General features: G+C 54.3%; 8 protein-coding genes across 8 annotated transcripts; 1 reads left to right on the top strand and 7 right to left on the bottom strand.

Moving 5' to 3' along the window:
- Positions 1-643: 643 nt before the first annotated feature.
- Positions 644-1,417, bottom strand: GLRG_07868 (uncharacterized protein; the record flags this gene model as incomplete). The annotated part of the gene is made up of 1 exon (XM_008098553.1): positions 644-1,417. One exon carries the CDS (start codon positions 1,415-1,417, stop codon positions 644-646), a length of 774 nt encoding a protein of 257 aa, XP_008096744.1.
- A 1,439-nt stretch (positions 1,418-2,856) lies between these two features.
- GLRG_07867 (uncharacterized protein) lies at positions 2,857-3,384 on the bottom strand (the record flags this gene model as incomplete). Its single annotated transcript, XM_008098552.1, has 1 exon — positions 2,857-3,384. One exon carries the CDS (start codon positions 3,382-3,384, stop codon positions 2,857-2,859), a length of 528 nt encoding a protein of 175 aa, XP_008096743.1.
- Positions 3,385-5,376: 1,992 nt separating this feature from the next.
- Positions 5,377-6,087, bottom strand: GLRG_07866 (uncharacterized protein; the record flags this gene model as incomplete). Its single annotated transcript, XM_008098551.1, has 1 exon — positions 5,377-6,087. The coding sequence occupies one exon, from the start codon at positions 6,085-6,087 to the stop codon at positions 5,377-5,379; it is 711 nt and encodes a 236-aa protein (XP_008096742.1).
- A 328-nt stretch (positions 6,088-6,415) lies between these two features.
- GLRG_07865 (uncharacterized protein) lies at positions 6,416-6,748 on the bottom strand (the record flags this gene model as incomplete). The annotated part of the gene is made up of 2 exons (XM_008098550.1): positions 6,416-6,521; positions 6,579-6,748. The coding sequence occupies 2 exons, from the start codon at positions 6,746-6,748 to the stop codon at positions 6,416-6,418; spliced, it is 276 nt and encodes a 91-aa protein (XP_008096741.1).
- Positions 6,749-7,327: 579 nt separating this feature from the next.
- On the bottom strand, positions 7,328-8,170 carry GLRG_07864 (uncharacterized protein; the record flags this gene model as incomplete). Its single annotated transcript, XM_008098549.1, has 1 exon — positions 7,328-8,170. One exon carries the CDS (start codon positions 8,168-8,170, stop codon positions 7,328-7,330), a length of 843 nt encoding a protein of 280 aa, XP_008096740.1.
- Positions 8,171-8,772: 602 nt separating this feature from the next.
- Positions 8,773-10,888, bottom strand: GLRG_07863 (DHHC zinc finger domain-containing protein; the record flags this gene model as incomplete). The annotated part of the gene is made up of 2 exons (XM_008098548.1): positions 8,773-9,549; positions 9,599-10,888. The coding sequence occupies 2 exons, from the start codon at positions 10,886-10,888 to the stop codon at positions 8,773-8,775; spliced, it is 2,067 nt and encodes a 688-aa protein (XP_008096739.1).
- Positions 10,889-13,491: 2,603 nt separating this feature from the next.
- On the top strand, positions 13,492-14,346 carry GLRG_07862 (uncharacterized protein; the record flags this gene model as incomplete). Its single annotated transcript, XM_008098547.1, has 4 exons — positions 13,492-13,608; positions 13,859-13,910; positions 13,988-14,163; positions 14,299-14,346. The coding sequence occupies 4 exons, from the start codon at positions 13,492-13,494 to the stop codon at positions 14,344-14,346; spliced, it is 393 nt and encodes a 130-aa protein (XP_008096738.1).
- A 409-nt stretch (positions 14,347-14,755) lies between these two features.
- Positions 14,756-16,237, bottom strand: GLRG_07861 (phosphoserine phosphatase SerB; the record flags this gene model as incomplete). Its single annotated transcript, XM_008098546.1, has 1 exon — positions 14,756-16,237. One exon carries the CDS (start codon positions 16,235-16,237, stop codon positions 14,756-14,758), a length of 1,482 nt encoding a protein of 493 aa, XP_008096737.1.
- Positions 16,238-18,742: the final 2,505 nt, after the last annotated feature.

Below are 18,742 nucleotides of genomic sequence, written 5' to 3'. Positions count from 1 at the left end.
TTATCAACTTATATATTCTGTGGCGCATATAAAGGTGTTCCGTCACGACCCAACCAGGCCAATTGGTGGGTTGCTTTTGTTGATAATTACAAAGTCGCGCCGTCGGATCTAGGTTCCTGTCTATCACTCTAACAGCACCAGCCTATCTCTGTCTCTGGTAAGGGCGGCCAAGTTGACGTAAATCAACTTCTAAGCCCCAGCAGCAACAGATAATGTATTATAGTTCGAGAGAAGTAAAAAGAGGGCGCAAAAGAATTAGAGGGGGAAAGCTACAGAATACGGCCGGGAAGCCCTTTAGCTGAATATTGTAGCTTTGATACGCCACCTAGCATATTCGCTAATCTCAGTGAGACCGACTAGTCACTGCTAAACCGACTACCTCGCTCGAGCCCCCGTTTCCTCAACCCTGGCCTCACCGTGGGTCGGCCTTATAGCAGTACTCATGTCCCAGAACTTGCTTTCATGCAGCGACATAACGCCGGGCCTACTGGGTGATCTTGCTCTCTCGCTGTTTGATGACGTTGTCCTCCGCATGCGAAGGCCGGACCAGACGTATCTCGGCATAGGCCGGCGCCGGATAGGACGGCCTCAACTGGCTGGTGATATACCATACTGTATGAGTCCGGAACGGCGTCACATGGGTTTATTGCTTGTACCTCTTCTTGAGCTCACCGCGCTCCTTAACTAGGTCTGACATCTTGCTGCCCACCTCGGACCCGAGGGCATTGAATCCTTGTACAATCCCGTCGCGGTCCCCCTCGCCTGACTCCTGGCTCATCTTGAACTTGCCCTGCAGCCTGTCTATAGTGATTTCAATACCAATGATCGCCTTTTTCATAAGCTCAATGTATTTCTCAGGAGCATCCGCCACTTCCCACGGTCCGGGGCGGCCATCTTTGCCCGTGTACCCCATAACCGACGTCTCTCCATGCTGCGAGAGCTCGTGAATCTGACGAGTCAAAAAGGCGGATGTTTCCTCTGACTTGGGTTCGTAATAGATCTTGGCGCGCCCGTATGCCTGCACTGCGGCGTAGTTCCAGGTCGGTACGACTTTTCCCGTTGTTGGCTTGGTGTCGGTGTAGAACTTCGGTGTTACATAGTGATGCGTCGGTGCCGTGAAGAGAACTAGTACTTCCTGATCAAGCACGTTACCGGTCCCGGTTCGGTTGTCGGCCGATAACGACTCGATGATTGTCTTGCTTTGGGGGTTTGCCCGCGCCATGTGTCCTCTCAGGATGCCGAGCTCAGTTTCGCTAGAGTCATCTTGCACATCCAGAACCCAGGGGATGTGGCTGGATTGGATGAAAGGTTCGGAAGTAGAGTGGATGGCCGTTGTCAGAACGCCGAGGGGGTCGTCCTTGATGAGCTGGCGAAGAGCTGGGATGCTGTTTTCTGCGTGGTCTGCGCGGAGATACATGTTTCTTTCAAGTGACAGGCGATGCTCGTTGTTGGTGTTTTATTTGTTCCTTGATTAGGTTCAAATGTTGAAGTTCTGCGACTAGCTTACGTCTGAGTCGACGGTGCGGATTGCGTCGGCCTGCCGGGTTTATAGAACCGGGTGTGACTAATGGACTAGAGATATGTATCTGGAAGGGCGCGCGATCCACTAGTGGTTCCCGATAATTACATATCAAGTCTGGAGGCAATTCCCATTATCCAAGTGCCATTTCAAATGCGTGATTTTGAATATTGATACCAATACCATAGTCGCATTCCAGGTTGGCCTTGTCATTGATTTTGTTCTATCTCGGCCAGTAATAATGCTGGCTTCTAGGCGCCCATTTACTCTAAACAAATGACATGGATTGATACATGACAGCGAACAACCCTTCAGAAGACAATGTAAGAACTCAAGTCTATTGGCAGTGGATTGAAACTACATCTTATCGTGCGAATATTGTAAGTAACAACACCTGGGCCCCATCTCGCGCATTCCCGACCCTCAGATGCTAGATCGCTAAGGACCTCATAAGAGTGGAAAATCCGGTCTTATTGTTGCTGCTGCTGGTCTGTGTCTGTGATCATTCAATGCGTAGCTAGTAGAATGAAGACTCCTGGGTCTGTCATTTTAGGCGCCAACAACTCGTCCACCCCATATTTTAATATCAATGTTCTGATACAATATCGATGGATATAGTCGCTGTTAAACCACTGTAAGTAATCTACTGCAGCTCACCTGGTATATATGAAATATCACGATGCGTCAAAATCCGATACGCAGCACCTCTGGCCTGTGCCTTTTGATACAATATTCCAAGTTGAACTTGACATATTACGGAGACTGAACGGTTCATGTCACCGTTTAGATCTTTTGTGCTTTTTCTTGTTTTATGGAGTCACAACATCTGATCCATGGTAGATCAAGGAGACAACTTGCGAGCAGTCTTCTATGAACGTCTCAAACGTCCTCTTTGAGACTTTCACTGGCTACGTCAGTCGGATTTACGGCAACGCCATTGCCCAACTGAAGTGCTCGACGAATTCGGAAGCTGTCTGCCACAACATCAGGTTCAAGAACTTTGACGTCTCTTCGCCCTATGCTGGTGACCCCGTGATGACTTGTGACGGCATCGATGCTGGCATCAACATGCCCTGTGGGTGTCGACAGCGATGGAGCCAAGACTGCCCAGGCGGCCAAATGCCGAACTTATCTTGCCCCGATCACCGAGAAACCGTAGTATAGAGCATAATATGATCTATTTTGAGTTGGAGTTTTTGTATTCGGTTAGACCCGGGCATTCATTTCTGGTTTGAAATCATTAATTAGGCATTAAACTAAGTCTATCTACGTCAAAAGAAAGGCCATGCTTGCGAGGGAACGCCATGCTAAATGTGGCAGAAAGAATTTCAAGCCACCTATTCGTCTGCCGCACAGCTTGCGTTCTTCTTGGTTCCGACAGCGGTGATGGTGTTGACTGGGAATATGATGCTCATGTTTGTAACAGGAAGAAAGTCGGTACCGGCGGTAGCGTTCCAGGTCAGGGAGTCGTCAAGATTCTTATAAATATGTGAAACACCGAGATACTGGCGATCACGATCCGCGCCTGCAGTCCATATAGAGAAGACCTGGGAGTCCTCGGAAATAGGGCTGTTGTCGGGGTTGCGGCAGGGCACCCAACCCTGCTGGATGTAAATGGGGCTGCAGACGACATTGAATCCGGGAGCGCCAGAGGTGTAGCCTTCTGGAGCGCTGATATTGAAACGAGCGCTGCACCCGCCGGGTGAGCAGCCCCAAATGTAGTTCTCTGCAGTCCATGTAACGTTGGCTTGGCGACGTTCGACGACGGCGGCATTCCTAGTTGCGCCCCACCGGATGTTAACGGCAGCGGCCGAGGTACAACAGACAACGGCGGAGATGATGGCAAGGAAGCGAGCGGCGTGCATGTTGGCGAGTTCTGGGGGTAACAATACTTTGTCAGGAAAGGTTTGGACTGTGAGTGATGCAAGGTTTACAAGAAGATGAATTGGCTTGCAGGTGCGGGCAAGCTTGCTTTTGAAGGACGAGATGGCGGAATGTTCTGTGGAACCACAAAATGTTTGCGTTTGAGTGTCGTAACCAATGCGGCTTGTCACGAAACGAAATCGTGTGAGACCCTACAAAGTGGAGAATCTCTTCCCTCGGTGTGTACACAAGCGATCTTCACCCCTAGAAAGGCCGAAGCCCAAGCATTGCGGCATCGGCACGATGAACGACGAGACGGAGATGTGGGCATGGAAGATCCCCATGCTACCATGCCGATCCTTCGGAGCACTGGCGGTGAATTACCATGTGGTCCGCGCAAACCTCGTATCCATAACAGAAAGTCTCACTAGTGATGTCACCGGCAACGTTTGCTCTCGCTAGGTTCCGGTTCACGCTAGTGCAGTAGGTAGCCCCAGTGAGCCGAAAAACGCAGATTCTCACCGGACTCGGTTCCGACTGGACTGAATTCGGGCAGATGCAATCGACCAAAGTTCTGTGTGACAAAAAGCAAGAAGAAAAAGAACACTTACGAGCGCACACATAAGCTCTAGGACACGCATAGACCAGGCGACAGTGTCACACTGGAGGCTATTAAGAGAGGCGTTTGAACGGCTGATGGCCGTGAATCAAGTGGCCGCTCCAAGTGTCCCTCGGGTAAGCAGAGACGGCCCGACTCGAGTTAGTGAGAAAACGCGCAAGCTATTTCACCTACTTGGGGTGCATTTTCGGGGCTTCTACGATGCCTGCCGACGTCTTTTACCAGTTTGCAGTGTTTGCAATGTTTGATGGCGTTTCAAGTAAGACTCCATGTAATATCACTTGGTAGGCCGAGAACTGAAGTACCAAAACCGGAAGGGAGTACAAGTGGCGTAAAGTCGTTGCGAATCAATGGTCATGTTGCCTATCTATCAGGGGCTGAGCACTCTCCACGACCTGTAAGAGGAGGCAGACTTCCGACCTAGAGAGAACAGTGTAGCAATGGTTCGACGAGCATCTATTTGAAGTCTTCCTTGCTTCGGTATGTCTGTCGGAAGTTGTTCCGGATGATGATTTCTGCAAACGGTGTTATCTAGCGAAATCGACACGGCAAGTATCCCATTGAGTGCCAGGTGACCTCACATATCCTCTGGCCAATAAGAGTACCACAATCCAGGCTGACTGTCCAATAGCTATCAGTAATTACTTGTGGAGACCCACTTTTTGGTTATGTGAGGTCACTTGGCACTCAATGGGATATCTCATTTGCCGGTCAAAATTGCCTGATTCGGCCCCGTGGGGCCGGTTCTCGGGCAGTCCACTCGGAATTGCACCGGATTACACGTTCCAACTCCAATGCGCCGAACTAGTCTGCTTGTCACAACTGCCACTCAGGATTCATTTGGCCAAATCTGATTTACATACCTAATTTCCATCAACGGTACAAATTGGTGCAGGTCGTCTTCGCTCTGCAAGCACATCATCTTCCTATTTGAATCCTATGACTGTAATACTATCACAAGTTAGAGCGCATAGCAGGGCATATAAGAATAGTAGTAAGAAAGATTTGTTCCTCTAGAAGAAGTAACATAAAGACAGGATTCTATGTATACATAAGCAATACAAGTAATAAAACACTGTATAATATAGCACATAATATGCTACCCAGCAGGTGCTATATGAAGCTTTGGTAACAGATTCGTAGTGACCTGATTTCTGTAGCTTAATAACTTTATTCTTAGTCCGCTTATACCATGTTCTCTTTTTGTCTATAGGTCTTTGGCTTCAGACGTTATTTCAATTAAAACCTTGCACCACCGCTCGGCATCCTCTTCACGTCCGGTTAGACGACATCCGGTTATGAGCTCCCTAAGGGCTCTTATGGATGGAAGACTCCCCGACTGAAAGTGCTTTTCTGCATGCTTGTATGCCTTGTATTAGTATTCAAGTGACTCGGCATCCCATTTAGTGCCGCACTCGGAGTGAAGATTCGCCATGAGATAGTAATAACAAAACTCCATTATGAGCCAATGGCTGCCGGAGCTCTTATCACCGTCTTGGACAAGAGCAAAAGCCCTGGTCAACGCGTATCTGGCTGGCTCGTACTGTCCTGCTGTACACTGAAACCCGGCCAGCTTCAAGAACCATTGACAGGACCTCAGCGAGTCTCCTTCTGCAAGGTATGTTTCGGCGGCAGTTGCATACTTGGATAGGACCATGCGAAACTCTTTGCCGTCCGTCTCGCGGAAGCTATAAAGAACACTGGTCATCGAGGTGACTGCCGAATAAACCGCTCCGTTCTGGATCCCCAGCCGAGTCTCGAGAAACTGCGCGCTGTCGAAGGCCACCATACTGATGGTCCGCGCGCGGCAAACCCACAACATATGCCTGAGCTTGTTCCATACGAGACTGAGGGGGTGCTGCGGACCCAACACCACCCCGTGCATCTGGGAGATGGAGACGGTCAGGAGCTTGTCCATATCGTCGTCCAGCTGCAAGGTGCAGCCGGATAACATGTAAAAGATTTCCGGGTCTTGGCTTTTGATCATGCGCCCCATTGAGTCGAGACTTTGGTTTATGATGCGGAATGCGGCCTGCAATTTGTTTTGCTTCAGGAGCGTTATCGCGTTGACTAGATCGACTTGCATCTTGTTGACGCGACTTTTGCCGCATTTCCGGTCGTAACCATGCAAGTCGTCTCCCTGTACCGTCACACAGTCTCCAACGCCCCCTGGACGTAGTTTCTGAAAATGCGCAATATTTCGTCCGGCAGCCGCATCTCTGGAGGCCCATCCAGAAAAGGAGACATGGAAGGGCCTGGTGATGGTGTTCGGCAGGTGATGTCAAGGCGAGCAGCTATCGGACCTCGAGCGAAGCCGCGGAACTTATTGCGTAAGTCGGGGCGCCGGTTCAAGTACTGCTTCAGCCTTGCCCAACAGACTTCCTGGTTGCGGATGGAAAACCTCGACTTCTTCCCTACCGCGTCCCGTTCCTGCTTGAGCCGAAGTATGTGCAAGACTCGGCCTCTTTGAACTTCTTGTCGAGCCCCCAGCTCTTGATTCGGGTCTTGAACATTCTTTCGCTTGCCATTTCATCAACCATGCGAACACCCATGTAACAAGCAGGAGGCAAGACTTACGTGGCGAACAGGTTGTAATCGCGTTCCATGATCTGCTTAACTTGCTTCAAAGACTTGTTCTTATCTCGATAGAGTCTCGTTATGATAGATCGATGGCAATTCCAAATATCATCTGTGGCGAAAGGCTTCCCTATGATGAGGGGCACGCTTATGTCGTACGAGATGTCCATGGTTGGATTAAGTTGAGCTGATGTTGGAGTTTGGATGGCCAAGTAGAGAGAAAAAAGTGATGAGAATTGGGGATTATCAGGATGCATAAGGGGTTTAATATTGCTGAGCTTGAGGCATCTCGCCGGCCCTCGTGAATGTGCAAGTTGGAGCTGCTTTCCGCGCCGCGTCAGGCAGATGTGCCTGCACATCTCATTGGCTCAGCACAGAAGTACTTCGCAGAGACCAGAAAACCAGGTACGGCGCGTCAGTGCCCAATCCGCAGTCAAGCTGCAGCTCTGGTTTCCATGACGCCGGGCTCTCTTCGCTATTGCGTGTTCGGCTCTAGGGTGGTCAGCAGGACCCCCCAGTTGGGTTATGACTTATGAGAAGGCTGGGGCCACGAAAAGACCGAGCAGCTGGGCATGGGAAGGAAGCAAGGTGAAAAAAGGATAATGGCTAATACTCCCAGCCTTTCCAGTCTTAATGTCGTCTTCCACTCCGCTGTTTTACAGCGCGTAATGTGTTGTTCCATTGAAACTAGATGGCCAAGCATTATACCGACTGTGCAAGTGGTCTGGAAAAAGTCCCCGGCAGCTACTTCACCAGTCCGTGTGCCAGCTATCAAACAAATCAGCGGGCGGGTGCCCGCCGGCGTACCCGTACGAGCTGCCGCCATCGTACCGATGCCGGAACAGGTCCGTGAACTCGGCCCACGTCATACCGGCCCCTCCACGCCGGACATCCTCCTGGTCACCGACCCCGAAACCGGTGCTGGTGCCGGTGCTGGTGCCGGTACCAAAACCGTACTGTTCTCTGCCAGAGAATTCGCCCGGCGACCCAAACACTCCTTCGAAGCTCGTACCTCTTCCGCCGCCGAAGAACCCGGGGCCGCCGGAACCCCCGGCCCCGGCCCCGAACAATCCTCCCCCTCCGGCATCCCCGCGCCTCCGACCTTCGGCGGCGCCAAAGACGCCGCCAAACAGATCGTCAAAGCGCGTTTCCTCGCCATCTCCGAGGTTCTGCGGTCCCGGCCCGCCCCCCATCCCGGGGCCCCCAGCCCAATAACCGCCGCCGCTCCTCTCCTGCCGTCTCCTCTCCTGCGCCCCTCTCAAAGCCTCTAGAAACACTCGTCCCCATTCTTCCTCGGACCAGGCGCCTCTAGCAGAGGACCCCGATTCGTCTAGCCCGCCGCCGAAAGGACTAGAAGACCAATACCCCGGCGTCCGCTGGTGGTCCCGCTGACGTTGCTGCTCGTTGCGGAGGTTCTCCTCGTAAAACCGGCCGGTGCCAAAGTACACCCCTTCAGACCCGCCTCCGCCACCGCTGGCAGGGCCGTCCCGCTCCCTGCGCCTCTGCCGACTCCCCGTCGGAGGCTGGCCCTGGTGCCCGGGGCTGTTCCGGGCCGAGCTGGCTTCCGAGTAGCCGTCGAAAGTGTATGCCATCGTGCGTATGGTACGTCTGTCTCTCGTCGTCGCTGCTGTGGTCGAATTGCTGTGTGGCGTCGCTGGTTTGTAAGCGTGCTTTGGGTCTGGTCTGCCCTGTTGTGCAAAATGAGTTCTTGTCGGCCATGGATGTTTTGTTTTATAGTGCTTGCCACAGGTAGCACGAGCAGAATGATTCACAACTCCTTCCTGGTTTAAGCAAGTGAATGTGAAAGCATGTTTTTGGCATCCGGGTTTTGATTGCTGACAGCAAACAGAGCAAATGATTCACCGAGGAGAAGGCATACGCATTACAAAATCAGTCGGCATCACTGTAACAACTGGCATTTGGCTGCAAGCGCAACGATTTGCGCTTGCTGCGCGTCTTATATACCAGCTTCAAAGCACTTTGCCCCGTCGAAATTAATCCAGCTTCTCCTTCTCCGTATCGAAACCCGTATCGAAAGGAAAGAAAGCCCGGGGCATATGTTTGTTTACCTGCTTTGATAGGTAAAGCCGGGTATAATAGAAAACATACATTACAGGTATCATAGGTCCGGTGTACGTATGGTCGCTCCCATAGACAACGCCGCGCAGAAAAAGCAAGCAAGAAAATGGGGTAATTATGTCGTGGATGTGTTTGTCTCGTTGCGCAAAGAAACGGGTCCTTGGAAGCCGGCGGATGGCCTGACGTTCTGCATCTCCATGCTCTGGGCATCGTGCTTGGGCTGGTCGCGGAAGGCGCCGAGGCGCTGGTCCCCAGCGCTGTATCTCTTCTTGAATTGATAGTACGTGGGGGGCCTCGGCCGGCATAAAACGACGACCCAGTTCTTGAGCATGCTCCCTTGGGTAAAAGCCCGGAAGCGTTCCTTCTTGATGAACTTGTGGGAGTTGATGTACTCTCGTGTCGTTTCGCCTCGCGCCATGAGGAAAATGTGATAGCCCATGAGGGCAGCAGGGTAGAGGAATGCGAGCAAGCCATAAATAACCATTGCAAAAGGCACGCGGAAGTCGTCAACGGATTGGCTGAAGGAGATGCCAGACCGGTTCTGGTGGGCAATGATCTGGCCAAGGGAGGCGCCAAAGAGATAAAGGGAGAGGAATGTGGCCGAGGACACAAAGACAAAGAAATAGCGATAGTTGCGACGTCCAACGCAGTTGTTGAGCCAGACGCAGTGGTGGTCGTGGGTCTCGATACAGTTGTCGCAGAGGCGACAGTGATGAGCACGGGGAGGTCGCCAGATGTTGCATGTCCTACAATGCTTGACCGGGACCTCCATTGCAGCTGTCGATGACTCGGCCGACTTGATCAGCGTCCAGTCGTTAGTCGGCGGGCCAAGTCGGAGAGGATCGTCGGTTGGTTCGACAGGAGGAAAGGCGTGAAGATTCCGAGGCAGAATCTAGAAACCGTTAGCAGTGATATTACCAAAGGAAGGATTTACGACTTACACCAGGGTCTGACACGGAAGCATGGAGGAAGGAAGAGATGCAAATGTAGAATAAGTAGGCGAAAGTAAGCGGAATGGCAGGGCTAACGTTGTTCCATAACCAAGGCGCAGAGAAGATGAAGAAGAGGACGGCCGGAATGACGATGAACAAGCCAGTGGCCACGTTGACAGGTCTATGTTTAGTGTTCTGGAATCGACCGCCCATGCAGAAAACCGTGTTGCCCTCGAAATACTGGAAAACATAGCCGAGGTTGGACTTGGACTTGTTCAAGCTGTTGCTGTTAGCAGGCCCGGTCGGGTGGGTCGGGTTGAGCTGAGGGGTCGAGGCAGTGGACGAGAGCTTCTCTCCACCAGGCAGGCTCCGGTTTGACTTGGTCTGGCTCTGGTCACCACGTATCGGCAAAAGAAAGCTTGAGCGGAACGATCGCGGGGACTTGGCGGAGCCGGGTTGGCTGCCCCGTTCTTTGAAGCCTCTATCAACATTGACGCTCAGGTTTCGGCTGTTACGCTGGTTTTGGTGTAACGGGGTGACGCTCTCGGACACGCTACCGGCGGCGTAGTGGCCGTGGGTTGGACTCGTATTTGCGGTGATTCGGTCGTACGTTCCCTGCTCAGTGTACTCGGTCCCGCGGGATGGGGGCGGGCGCAATTCGCTGTCCTCGGTGAGCTGCCGCTGGAGACGGGCGACAGGGTTTGAAACGGGGTTGGAGATGACGCTGTGCCGAGTGTTCGGGCCGCCGCTGGCGACAGCGGCGGCCGCTGCGTCACTCTGACGGGGTTCAGGCTCGACGTCGTCCAATTTGGGCTGCTGACGAGTTACGGGGCGAGAACCGCCACGCTGGGCCTGCAGCTTCTGGGAACTCATGGGACGAAAGAAGGCGGAAGATGTGAGAGAGGGCACATGGCTGCGGCCGGTCGAGCTCGGCGGCCGGCTGGTGACGGAGCCAGCAGTGCTGCCGGCCCCAGTGCTTCGCCTCTTGTCGTGGAGACTGGTGATGTAATTCATCCGTGAGGGTGGGCCTCGTCGGCGGCCTTCCAAGGGTCCGCTGGTCCCCGTCTTGGCGGTTCCTGGCCGAGAGATGGAGTCCATGGCGGATTTGCTTCGAGGGTTGTTCTCGGAAGGGGCCTGCGCTGCAGCTTCCCCCTCATCGTCGGATGCTATATCGGTCATTCGCGACGAGATGATACTCGGCGGGCCAGGTCGGTCGGAGCGCCCAGTAAACCGTGGTTTCGAAAAGGCGTCATTGCCGGTCGGAGCGTTGGCACCACCGGCCTGGTCTTTGGAGGTCATGATTGGGGCGCTGCTGTCGAAGAGACGGCGGCGCGATGGTTCTTTGGATATCCAGGATTTCCAGCACTATAACATGTCGCTGCTGGCGCTATAACCCAAGAACTATCGTAAGGTTGGGAGAAAAGAATTCGGTTCGGGTTCGAGGAGGTCCTGTCGAGAAATAGCGTGATCGGTCGTCCGGTCGGACGCTTTGACGATGATGTTGTGATTATGTCGCGCGGGGTGCGATGGGGGCTCGGGCGAGTCGGCAAGTCGGCTGGTGAAGGAAGGTTTTGAAAAAGCTGAAGCGCAAAGGTCGGTGGTGAGAGTCGGTATCGGAAGGTCGAGTGGAGGAATAAGGAAAAGGGCCCGTGGATTAAGGCAGAGGGAGCGGATGGGTGGGTGGATGGACGGATGATTATTCGTATGGTAATGAAGTCGTACTGAGTAGAGAGAGAGACGGAGAAATGAAGGCTGACTGGGATGGGCGGACAAGCCGTAAGTGACAATGAACGAAGAGAAGAGAAAAGGCTGACCAAAAGTGAGGATCCTGTCTTTCTTGCCTTGGTGTTCCTTTTGCGAGAACCAAAAGTGACCTAGGGAAAAGGCATGGGGGTGGTCTGCGACGGGGGCGAGGATTGGAGCGCAGGATTACAGTTGCAAGAGTGGGCAATCTGGACGACTTGCCTGAGAGGGGGCAGGGGCGACCATTGACGACCTAACCCAACTGTCTGTGCATTGTGCATAATTTGGGGTAAGAATGTGCATAATCTTCTGAAAGAAGCTAGCTCCCTCGCTTAGCATTCTAGATGCCGTCGACTCACTGCTAACAGATTTCCACCCAGCATGCACATATACAAGTTAGTGAGTGCGCTCGAGCCCCTCTTCTAGTGGCATGGCCGGCCTTTTTATGCAGTACGGAACCGGCTAGACCGGGTTTGTTTGATTAATTTACCAGATTGGGGGGCCTTGACTTGGAATTGGCACGGCAGCAACGGGCAGCAACAGACCAACAACGCGCCGCGCCCACGGTTGGCTGCAATGAATGCCATGCAAGATGAAGGGGAGAAGAAGATTTTCTCTCCTGGACGCCGCCAGACGAGTCGTCCAGCTAAACATAATTCTGGTTACAAAGCACAAAAGGGCGCACAGACTGGCAGTCCTCCTAGCCTCCGATGCGACTCAGCACGCGGTAGCCTCACGATGTTTGTTGACCTTCATGGTCAACGACATACAAAGAATGCTCAACCGCTGTTTTTGTCTCGCTGGGGCTACCTATCTAGGTAGCTTAGGCGGTTTATGTTCAGTGTAGGAACGCGTCGTGTGCCCTGGTCCAGCCGCAACGCTTCGTGGTTCCCGCAATGATGCTGGGTTGGTCCTTCCTCGCTCCTATCCATGCCACACTAATTTTACCATGGAATGCTTGTACCGGCAGCACCGGTTGACGAATCATCCATCATCTGGATTATGCCAAAAAAAAAAAAAAAAAAAAAAGAAAAAAAAAAGTATAGACGCCAACATCCCATAGATTCGCGCTATCTGTCTCCTCTTTATGCCATACCTTTTACTGCATGGTCTATCCTGTTCGTGTTCTTCCCATAACAAACCCCTGATAATAACGACATCTGCACGTCTCGAAGACTGCCCCGCGCTCGCGAATCTCTTGATATATTTTGAACAAATCTCAACGGCACGTATAGTTTAATTCAAGAACACACAGCCACACAATGCGTTGATGGGATCTTCGCCGGAAAAATGCATCTACTAGTTTGTTCATAACGCCATCCATGAGAGCATGAGCGGGATAGACTCGAGGGTGCACCCTCCTTCATTCCAAGGCGTCAGGGGTTTGCTAACCAGTCTTGAACTTGCTGCTGCTCCTGACGTGCCTTCCATTTATGTAGGCACTGGCATCAAGATGTGCTGCTGATCCCGACATGTGATCCCCAGCACCTACGCCAACCATGAAGTGCAGCATTGTCACTTCCTTGAGGCCTTGAGGTTCTTGTCGTCGTAATACGCGCCAGAAGGGCAAGTTACAACTCAAGTCGTAGCAAAGCTGTGCCATTCTTAAAACCTCTGTTTGTTGAAAGGTACAATTACAGACCGTAGCCATGGGTACACACATTTTATTCATATCCAGGACCTGAGACTACGCATCATCAGGACTTATCACCGTAGACCTAACGATACTCGCCCGAAAAGATGCCGCCATTAACTTGGAACCCCTAGACTGCGAAATCGTCCCGGCAATGCGCCGTAGCCAATTGAAGACCAAAGCTGCGGGAATCCTACGTGTCGAATCATTATACGGAGATCTTTCGACACAGCCAGGGCAATCGTCCAGATGCTAGAAGACGCACGGATGAAGATAGATACGCCGGGTAGCTTCCCAAGACCGCTTAGCCACATAAAAATGCAACAAAACGCTGCAGTATGAGGTAATGCCCACATCACTGCGGATTGACCAATCACAGATGCCCGTCAGACCGGCCAATCGTTTCTCCCGCTTTTCGACCTTGATCCTGTGTCCGACCGAACGAACCTGAAGCTCCGAAATCATACGACAGCCCGAACCTCACATCACAACATCCGCTTCCCACCCCGTCAAAACCACCGCAACAATGGCCTCCTTCGTCACCCGCCGCGCCTTCTCTACCACGGTTCGCCGCTTGGCCCAGGTTGATGCTCAGTCCAAGCAGCAGCTCACCCAGGAGTCCAAGCGCAACCCCGAACTCATCGTGCGTGATATCCCGTCTCTCCTCCCATTCAGCCGAAACCCGGGTGTCATCGCCAACAGCCCTCCGTCCACCCACGGGTTCCTCTCTCTCACTGCGTAGCCGGGATTCGGAGCCAGCCGAGATTCAGACATGCGACTGGCCTACGAAATACCGATTTGCGCAACAAGATGGACAATTGGAGGAACTGTGGCGGCCTTTTGCGCAAGAGGGTTGAAAACAACAGGAGGCTAATTGAATTTTCATCATACAGATCCTCGGCGGTGTCATGGTTGCTGCCCTCGGCGGCGCCGGCCTCTACTTCGGTACGTCTTGACGAATCCCATCGGCGGCCCTCCCCCAACCCAACGCAGGCTAATGTCTTTTTTCCTCTCCCGCGCAGGCCGCTCCCCCACCTCCGCCACCTCTGAGAGCCCCGTCCTGAAGGCCGGTATGCCCTGGGAGACCGAAGGCGAGGGCAAGTACAAGTACCACCCCGGTGGTAACCCCAAGAACGAGCCTAAGGACGCTCCTAGCGCCGTCAACACCGTCATCATCCCTGATGTCACCCTCCCCAAGGTACGTTCACGATTCCTCTCTTCTACGCTCTTGGCTCCCCTGTTGGGATGCCGTCCGTGTTGGTCCAGCAACACGAGCAACATATCCCTCGGGATCTGCGGCAGAAGAGCGCTTTCCAGGCTGACCATGACACAGGAACTGCACGACAAGTACAACAAGTGGGGCAAGGAAGGCTACCCTTAAAGAACTAACGATACCTGTGTGTTGAGAAAGTGTTTTGGTGCGAGCAGCGCATCGGGCGAAAGGGTGGTTTTCATGTGTAGATAGAGGGAGAATTAAGAGTTTACCACAATTGCCACCTTTTGACGCCAGCCACCACAACTATCATGCCGGCGTCCAATTAATTGTCTAGCGGTCGTCAAACTTGGAAGTGTCCGACGGCCATTGAGAGGGAATGACGAGAGCAGTTGCTTTGCGTCGGTTTCATTGGCATGCAGTTAAATCATGAGGTTGCAAAAGGTACTCCCAAAAAATAAGAAAAAAAGACTGCAATGATTCCAGCATTGCCCACAACTCCACAACACCTCAGAGCCCGCGCCTCGCCATCTCTCTCCCTCTCTCTCTCTCTCTCTCTCGCGTCTCCATGCAAGGCTTACGAGGCGAGCTGCTCGATCTCATCCCCAGTGAAACCGAAAAGGTACAGCAGGTCCAGGAGGCTCTCACTGTTCAGCCTCGTGTCGGCCTCCATCTGCACCATCGGCTTCGCGTTCCAGGCAACGCCCAACCCTGCCGCCCCCATCATCAGGAGATCGTTGGCGCCGTCTCCGACGGCGACGACTTGCGACAGGTCGATGCCCTCCTTGCCGGCGATCTCGATCAGCAGGTCCCGCTTCCTCTCCTTACCTACGATGAGACCCTTGACCTCGCCCGTGAGCCTGCCGGCGTCGTCGACGACGACCTCATTGGCATGCGCGTAGTCGATGCCGAGCTCGCCGGCCAGCCAGCTCGTAAGAGGGAGGAAGCCACCGGACAGTACGGCGGTCTTGACGCCGAGGCGCTTCAGAGCCTTGATCAGGCGGGGCACACCCTTGGTCACGTCGAGGACGGGCCTCAGCTGCTCGAAGAAGGAGGCCGGGAGGCCCTTGAGGAGCTGCACGCGCTCACGGAAGGCGGCATCGAACTCGAGCTCGCCGAGCATGGCGCGGTGGGTAATGTCGGCGACGCGGGCGGCCAAGTCGGGCGGGTCCTTGATGGTGGCGGCGAGAAGGTCGATGACCTCCTGCGTGATGAGGGTGCTGTCCATGTCGAAGACGACCAGCCTCGGGTGGTGGCGCCACAGGGTGTCGGGCTGCAGGGCGACATCGACGCTCCACTCCCTCTCGAAGCGGTAGATGAGCTCGTGCCGCCGCAGGTCGGTCAGACTGAGGTAGGTCTGGCAGGGAGACGGGTCGAGGGTCAGCTCGACGACGCGCGGGTTGTCCTGGCTATCGAGGCAGCGGTGCGACGAGCTGTAGTCGGACTCGCCTTCGGGCAGAGGGAAGGTCGACATCAGGTGCAGGAACGAGGTCACGCACATGGGCGAGACGTAGGAGCCATACAGGTGGTCGAGCTTCTCGGGCTCCTGCGTCGGCGGCTCGAGCGGGAAGGACTCGGGGTCCTGCGTCGGCGCGAAGTTAGCCGGGAGGGACTCCTTGCCGCCGGAGTGCTCCGAGGTCGGCTTGGGGGGGGACGCGACGCGGCCGCCGCTCCGGGTAGCCGCCGCCGCCGCCGTGGCGCTCTCGCCGTTCGGTTTATAGAACAGCGTCGCGACCAGGCGGGACTGCTTCTTGCCCCCGGCGGGAGCGCAATTGGGGTGCGAGTAGCTGTGGTTCAGGCCGTGACGGATGGTGGGCGGGTTGTCTTCAGAAGGGATGCCATTGAACCCGGCATACTGCTTATAGCTATGAGCTTGCTGAGACGGCGAGACAGCCACTTTGCCGAGGTCCTCGACGACGGTGTCGATGCCAAAGCGACTCTCGGGGAGCTGCGGGGGCCGGTACTGCTGGTGCTCGCGCAGGAACGAGCTGGACCTCATGGACGAGGACAACTGAGGTCGCGGCGACGTCGCCGACCTGGCGGGGCTTGCGTCGGCCATGGCAGATACAATGTTTTGCGGCGCGGGAGAGGGGGGGAGGGGTCTCAAGCTAGGTGTGGACGGAGCAGGCTTAGGTCAGGGCGACGGGCGCAACAGGGACACGAGCAAGAGTCAGACAATGAGGGAGGGCGGGGGAGTAAGCCTGCAGCAGCAACACAGCTGTCAGCGACGGTAGCTGCGTCTTGGAAGGAGGGATGGCGCGGAGAGGTGAGGAAAGGTGAGGGGAAGGTGAAGAGGGAAAGGAGAGAAGAGAGGAACAGAAAGCTCGGAGCTGAGTCCTGGTGAAGGAAAGCTTAAAGACTTGGCGAGCCTGCAATCATGTTTCGTAGGCAAAAACATCGTTGAGGCACACGCACACTGGACGCGGCAGAGGCTGGTGCAGCAGCGCCCGCCCGCATTGAGAGCACTGTGAGTCTAACTGTGTAGGTAGTGCATCCCACCCCACTTGTCCGTCACTGGCCCGGAGCCGATTGTTGCCCACAGCCCCCCGTGTCCGTGTGGCTGCGCCGCGTTCCATTGGCTGTCGCTGGATCTGTCCAGCGGAAAGGTGGACTTCAAAGTCACGTGGTTACCCCTCTGAAAAAAATTTGATATGACGAGCTAAGGTGCTCATTACATCACTCTCGGAGCCCCGAACACGTGAGACGTTGGCGAACATGAGATGTCACTCTCCCCCGGGGCGGGATCTGCGGGGACACACACCATCAGCCTCGTCCGAAGTTGCCGACGTCAGTTACCAGGGGTGACGTTGGCGGCACAGCCTTATCACCGTAGGTAGTGTACTAGCGTACGCAGAACGCACACTGACCTCAGCCTCTTTTGTCAAGCCAGCCTGACCCGACACCTGGCGACCGAATGGAAGAAGTGATTGCAGTAGTGAGAGGTAAGCTGCCCTGCCCACCAGTCGCCACGGCAGCCGCCGACTAATCGTTGCTTCGGATCCAGAGAGGGGGCTCCGCTGACAGAGAAACGGATCACAACCGAGCGCGTACTACCCACCCAGACGCAAGGACGGATGCCAGATCGTGATGTATCTGGAGTGGCCGGTGGCCCCCTTCTCGTCTAGGCGTCCGTCATTGGGGTTCTGGCCTGCGTTGTTTGTTGATAACAAGGCACCTAAGATGAATGAGTCGTCAACCCAGAGCGGCCGCTCAGGCTTGTCTTGTCGGGCTTCTGGTCAAGTGAACCTTGACTTTGCCTATGATTTGCCGAAAGTTGTCCAAAGAAACGCAAGTTTCCAAGAAGTCTTTGCTCTACTGTGTTTCGGAGAAAACAGGTTTCGGGTAAGAGTCATGGAACGTGCTGAAGAAGCCAGGCTTCCTTCAAACAAAGATGGTTCTCCCTTCTTGTTCTCTGGAGACGCCAAGCAAATGTACTCGGGACAGACGTCAGCAAGCGAGGCCTCGGGCGGTGTTAAAAGCTCGAAGCACATATCTCTCGCTGAAACCCCCCAAGGCGGATTGATTTGTCAGAAACTTCCACAGCGGGCGGTCATGGATGATACTCAGGTTTCTCAAATGCTGACTGGCTAAGGGCGTCGGGATGAAGATACGCAGTTCAGCGCGGGATGCTGACGCCCATTTTCAAGTTGACAGTCCTCCGACACCCTCGACGCCGACGGCCGGGTGGGTCGCCGATTACCGTGCCGGCCGACCGCCGAGTGCCGTCACCGCACCCACTAGGCCAAGCCGCTTGGTGGCCCATGCGGGATCACGCCTTCTTGCATCACCATGGCGAATCGCGCGAGTGTTTCTGCACAAGCAAGAGGTCCTTCTTCCCCCTTTGTTTCCAGCACCTTCGCTCATGATGAGCATCGATTCAGAGGGCCTCTTTTGATGATGATCGATACGGCAGAACCGGGCCCCAATATCTTATACTCATGGAGTTGCGGCTCCCGGCTGCCGGGGCCGGTTGTAGGGCCAGCTTTCGCCATGAAATCCACTTCCGGCTCCCGGGGCGATGGCGCAATTGCGGGATGTCCACGGTACGGAGCCAACCGTGAGTCCTGTAACCAATCATGTTTTGTTTCATTCATCACGAATGGCTTAGCGTCGATGTCGTGATTGCTCCCAGACCACCGCCTCGTCCTTGGAGATGCAAATTCCGCGGCGCTTGTTCAATGCTGATAGCCCAAATGCTCCGGACAAGCTGCGATTGCGCAATACTTGGGGCGGACTCTTGTGGTCCGTCGGCCTCTTGGTTCGATCGGGGTGCTTCTCGAGGAAAGGGGCGGAACCCGAATTAGTAATGCTGCTTGGTGATGGCATGGCCCTTGTGCCCAACAATATGATACACCTCCCGCCTCCCTTCTCGCGGTGTAAGGATTCCTAGCTTGCCCGCCTCTCTGTCCTCACAAAACAACACCTCTCTTGCCTCCTCTTCCCAAAACTGAACTCTGCCCCAGATCTATCTCGTGCGTCATCTGTATTTCAGTACATCCCTCTCGACCAAGTGAACCTATCCCGGGTTTTCAACACACCCTCTTACAAAATACACTCGTCATAT

The sequence above is a fragment of the Colletotrichum graminicola genome (genome assembly GCF_000149035.1).
Source record: "Colletotrichum graminicola M1.001 genomic scaffold supercont1.34, whole genome shotgun sequence".
Classification (NCBI taxonomy): Eukaryota; Fungi; Ascomycota; class Sordariomycetes; order Glomerellales; family Glomerellaceae; genus Colletotrichum; species Colletotrichum graminicola.
Note: the sequence above shows the minus strand (reverse complement) of the source record. Positions and strands in the feature narration are given on the sequence as shown.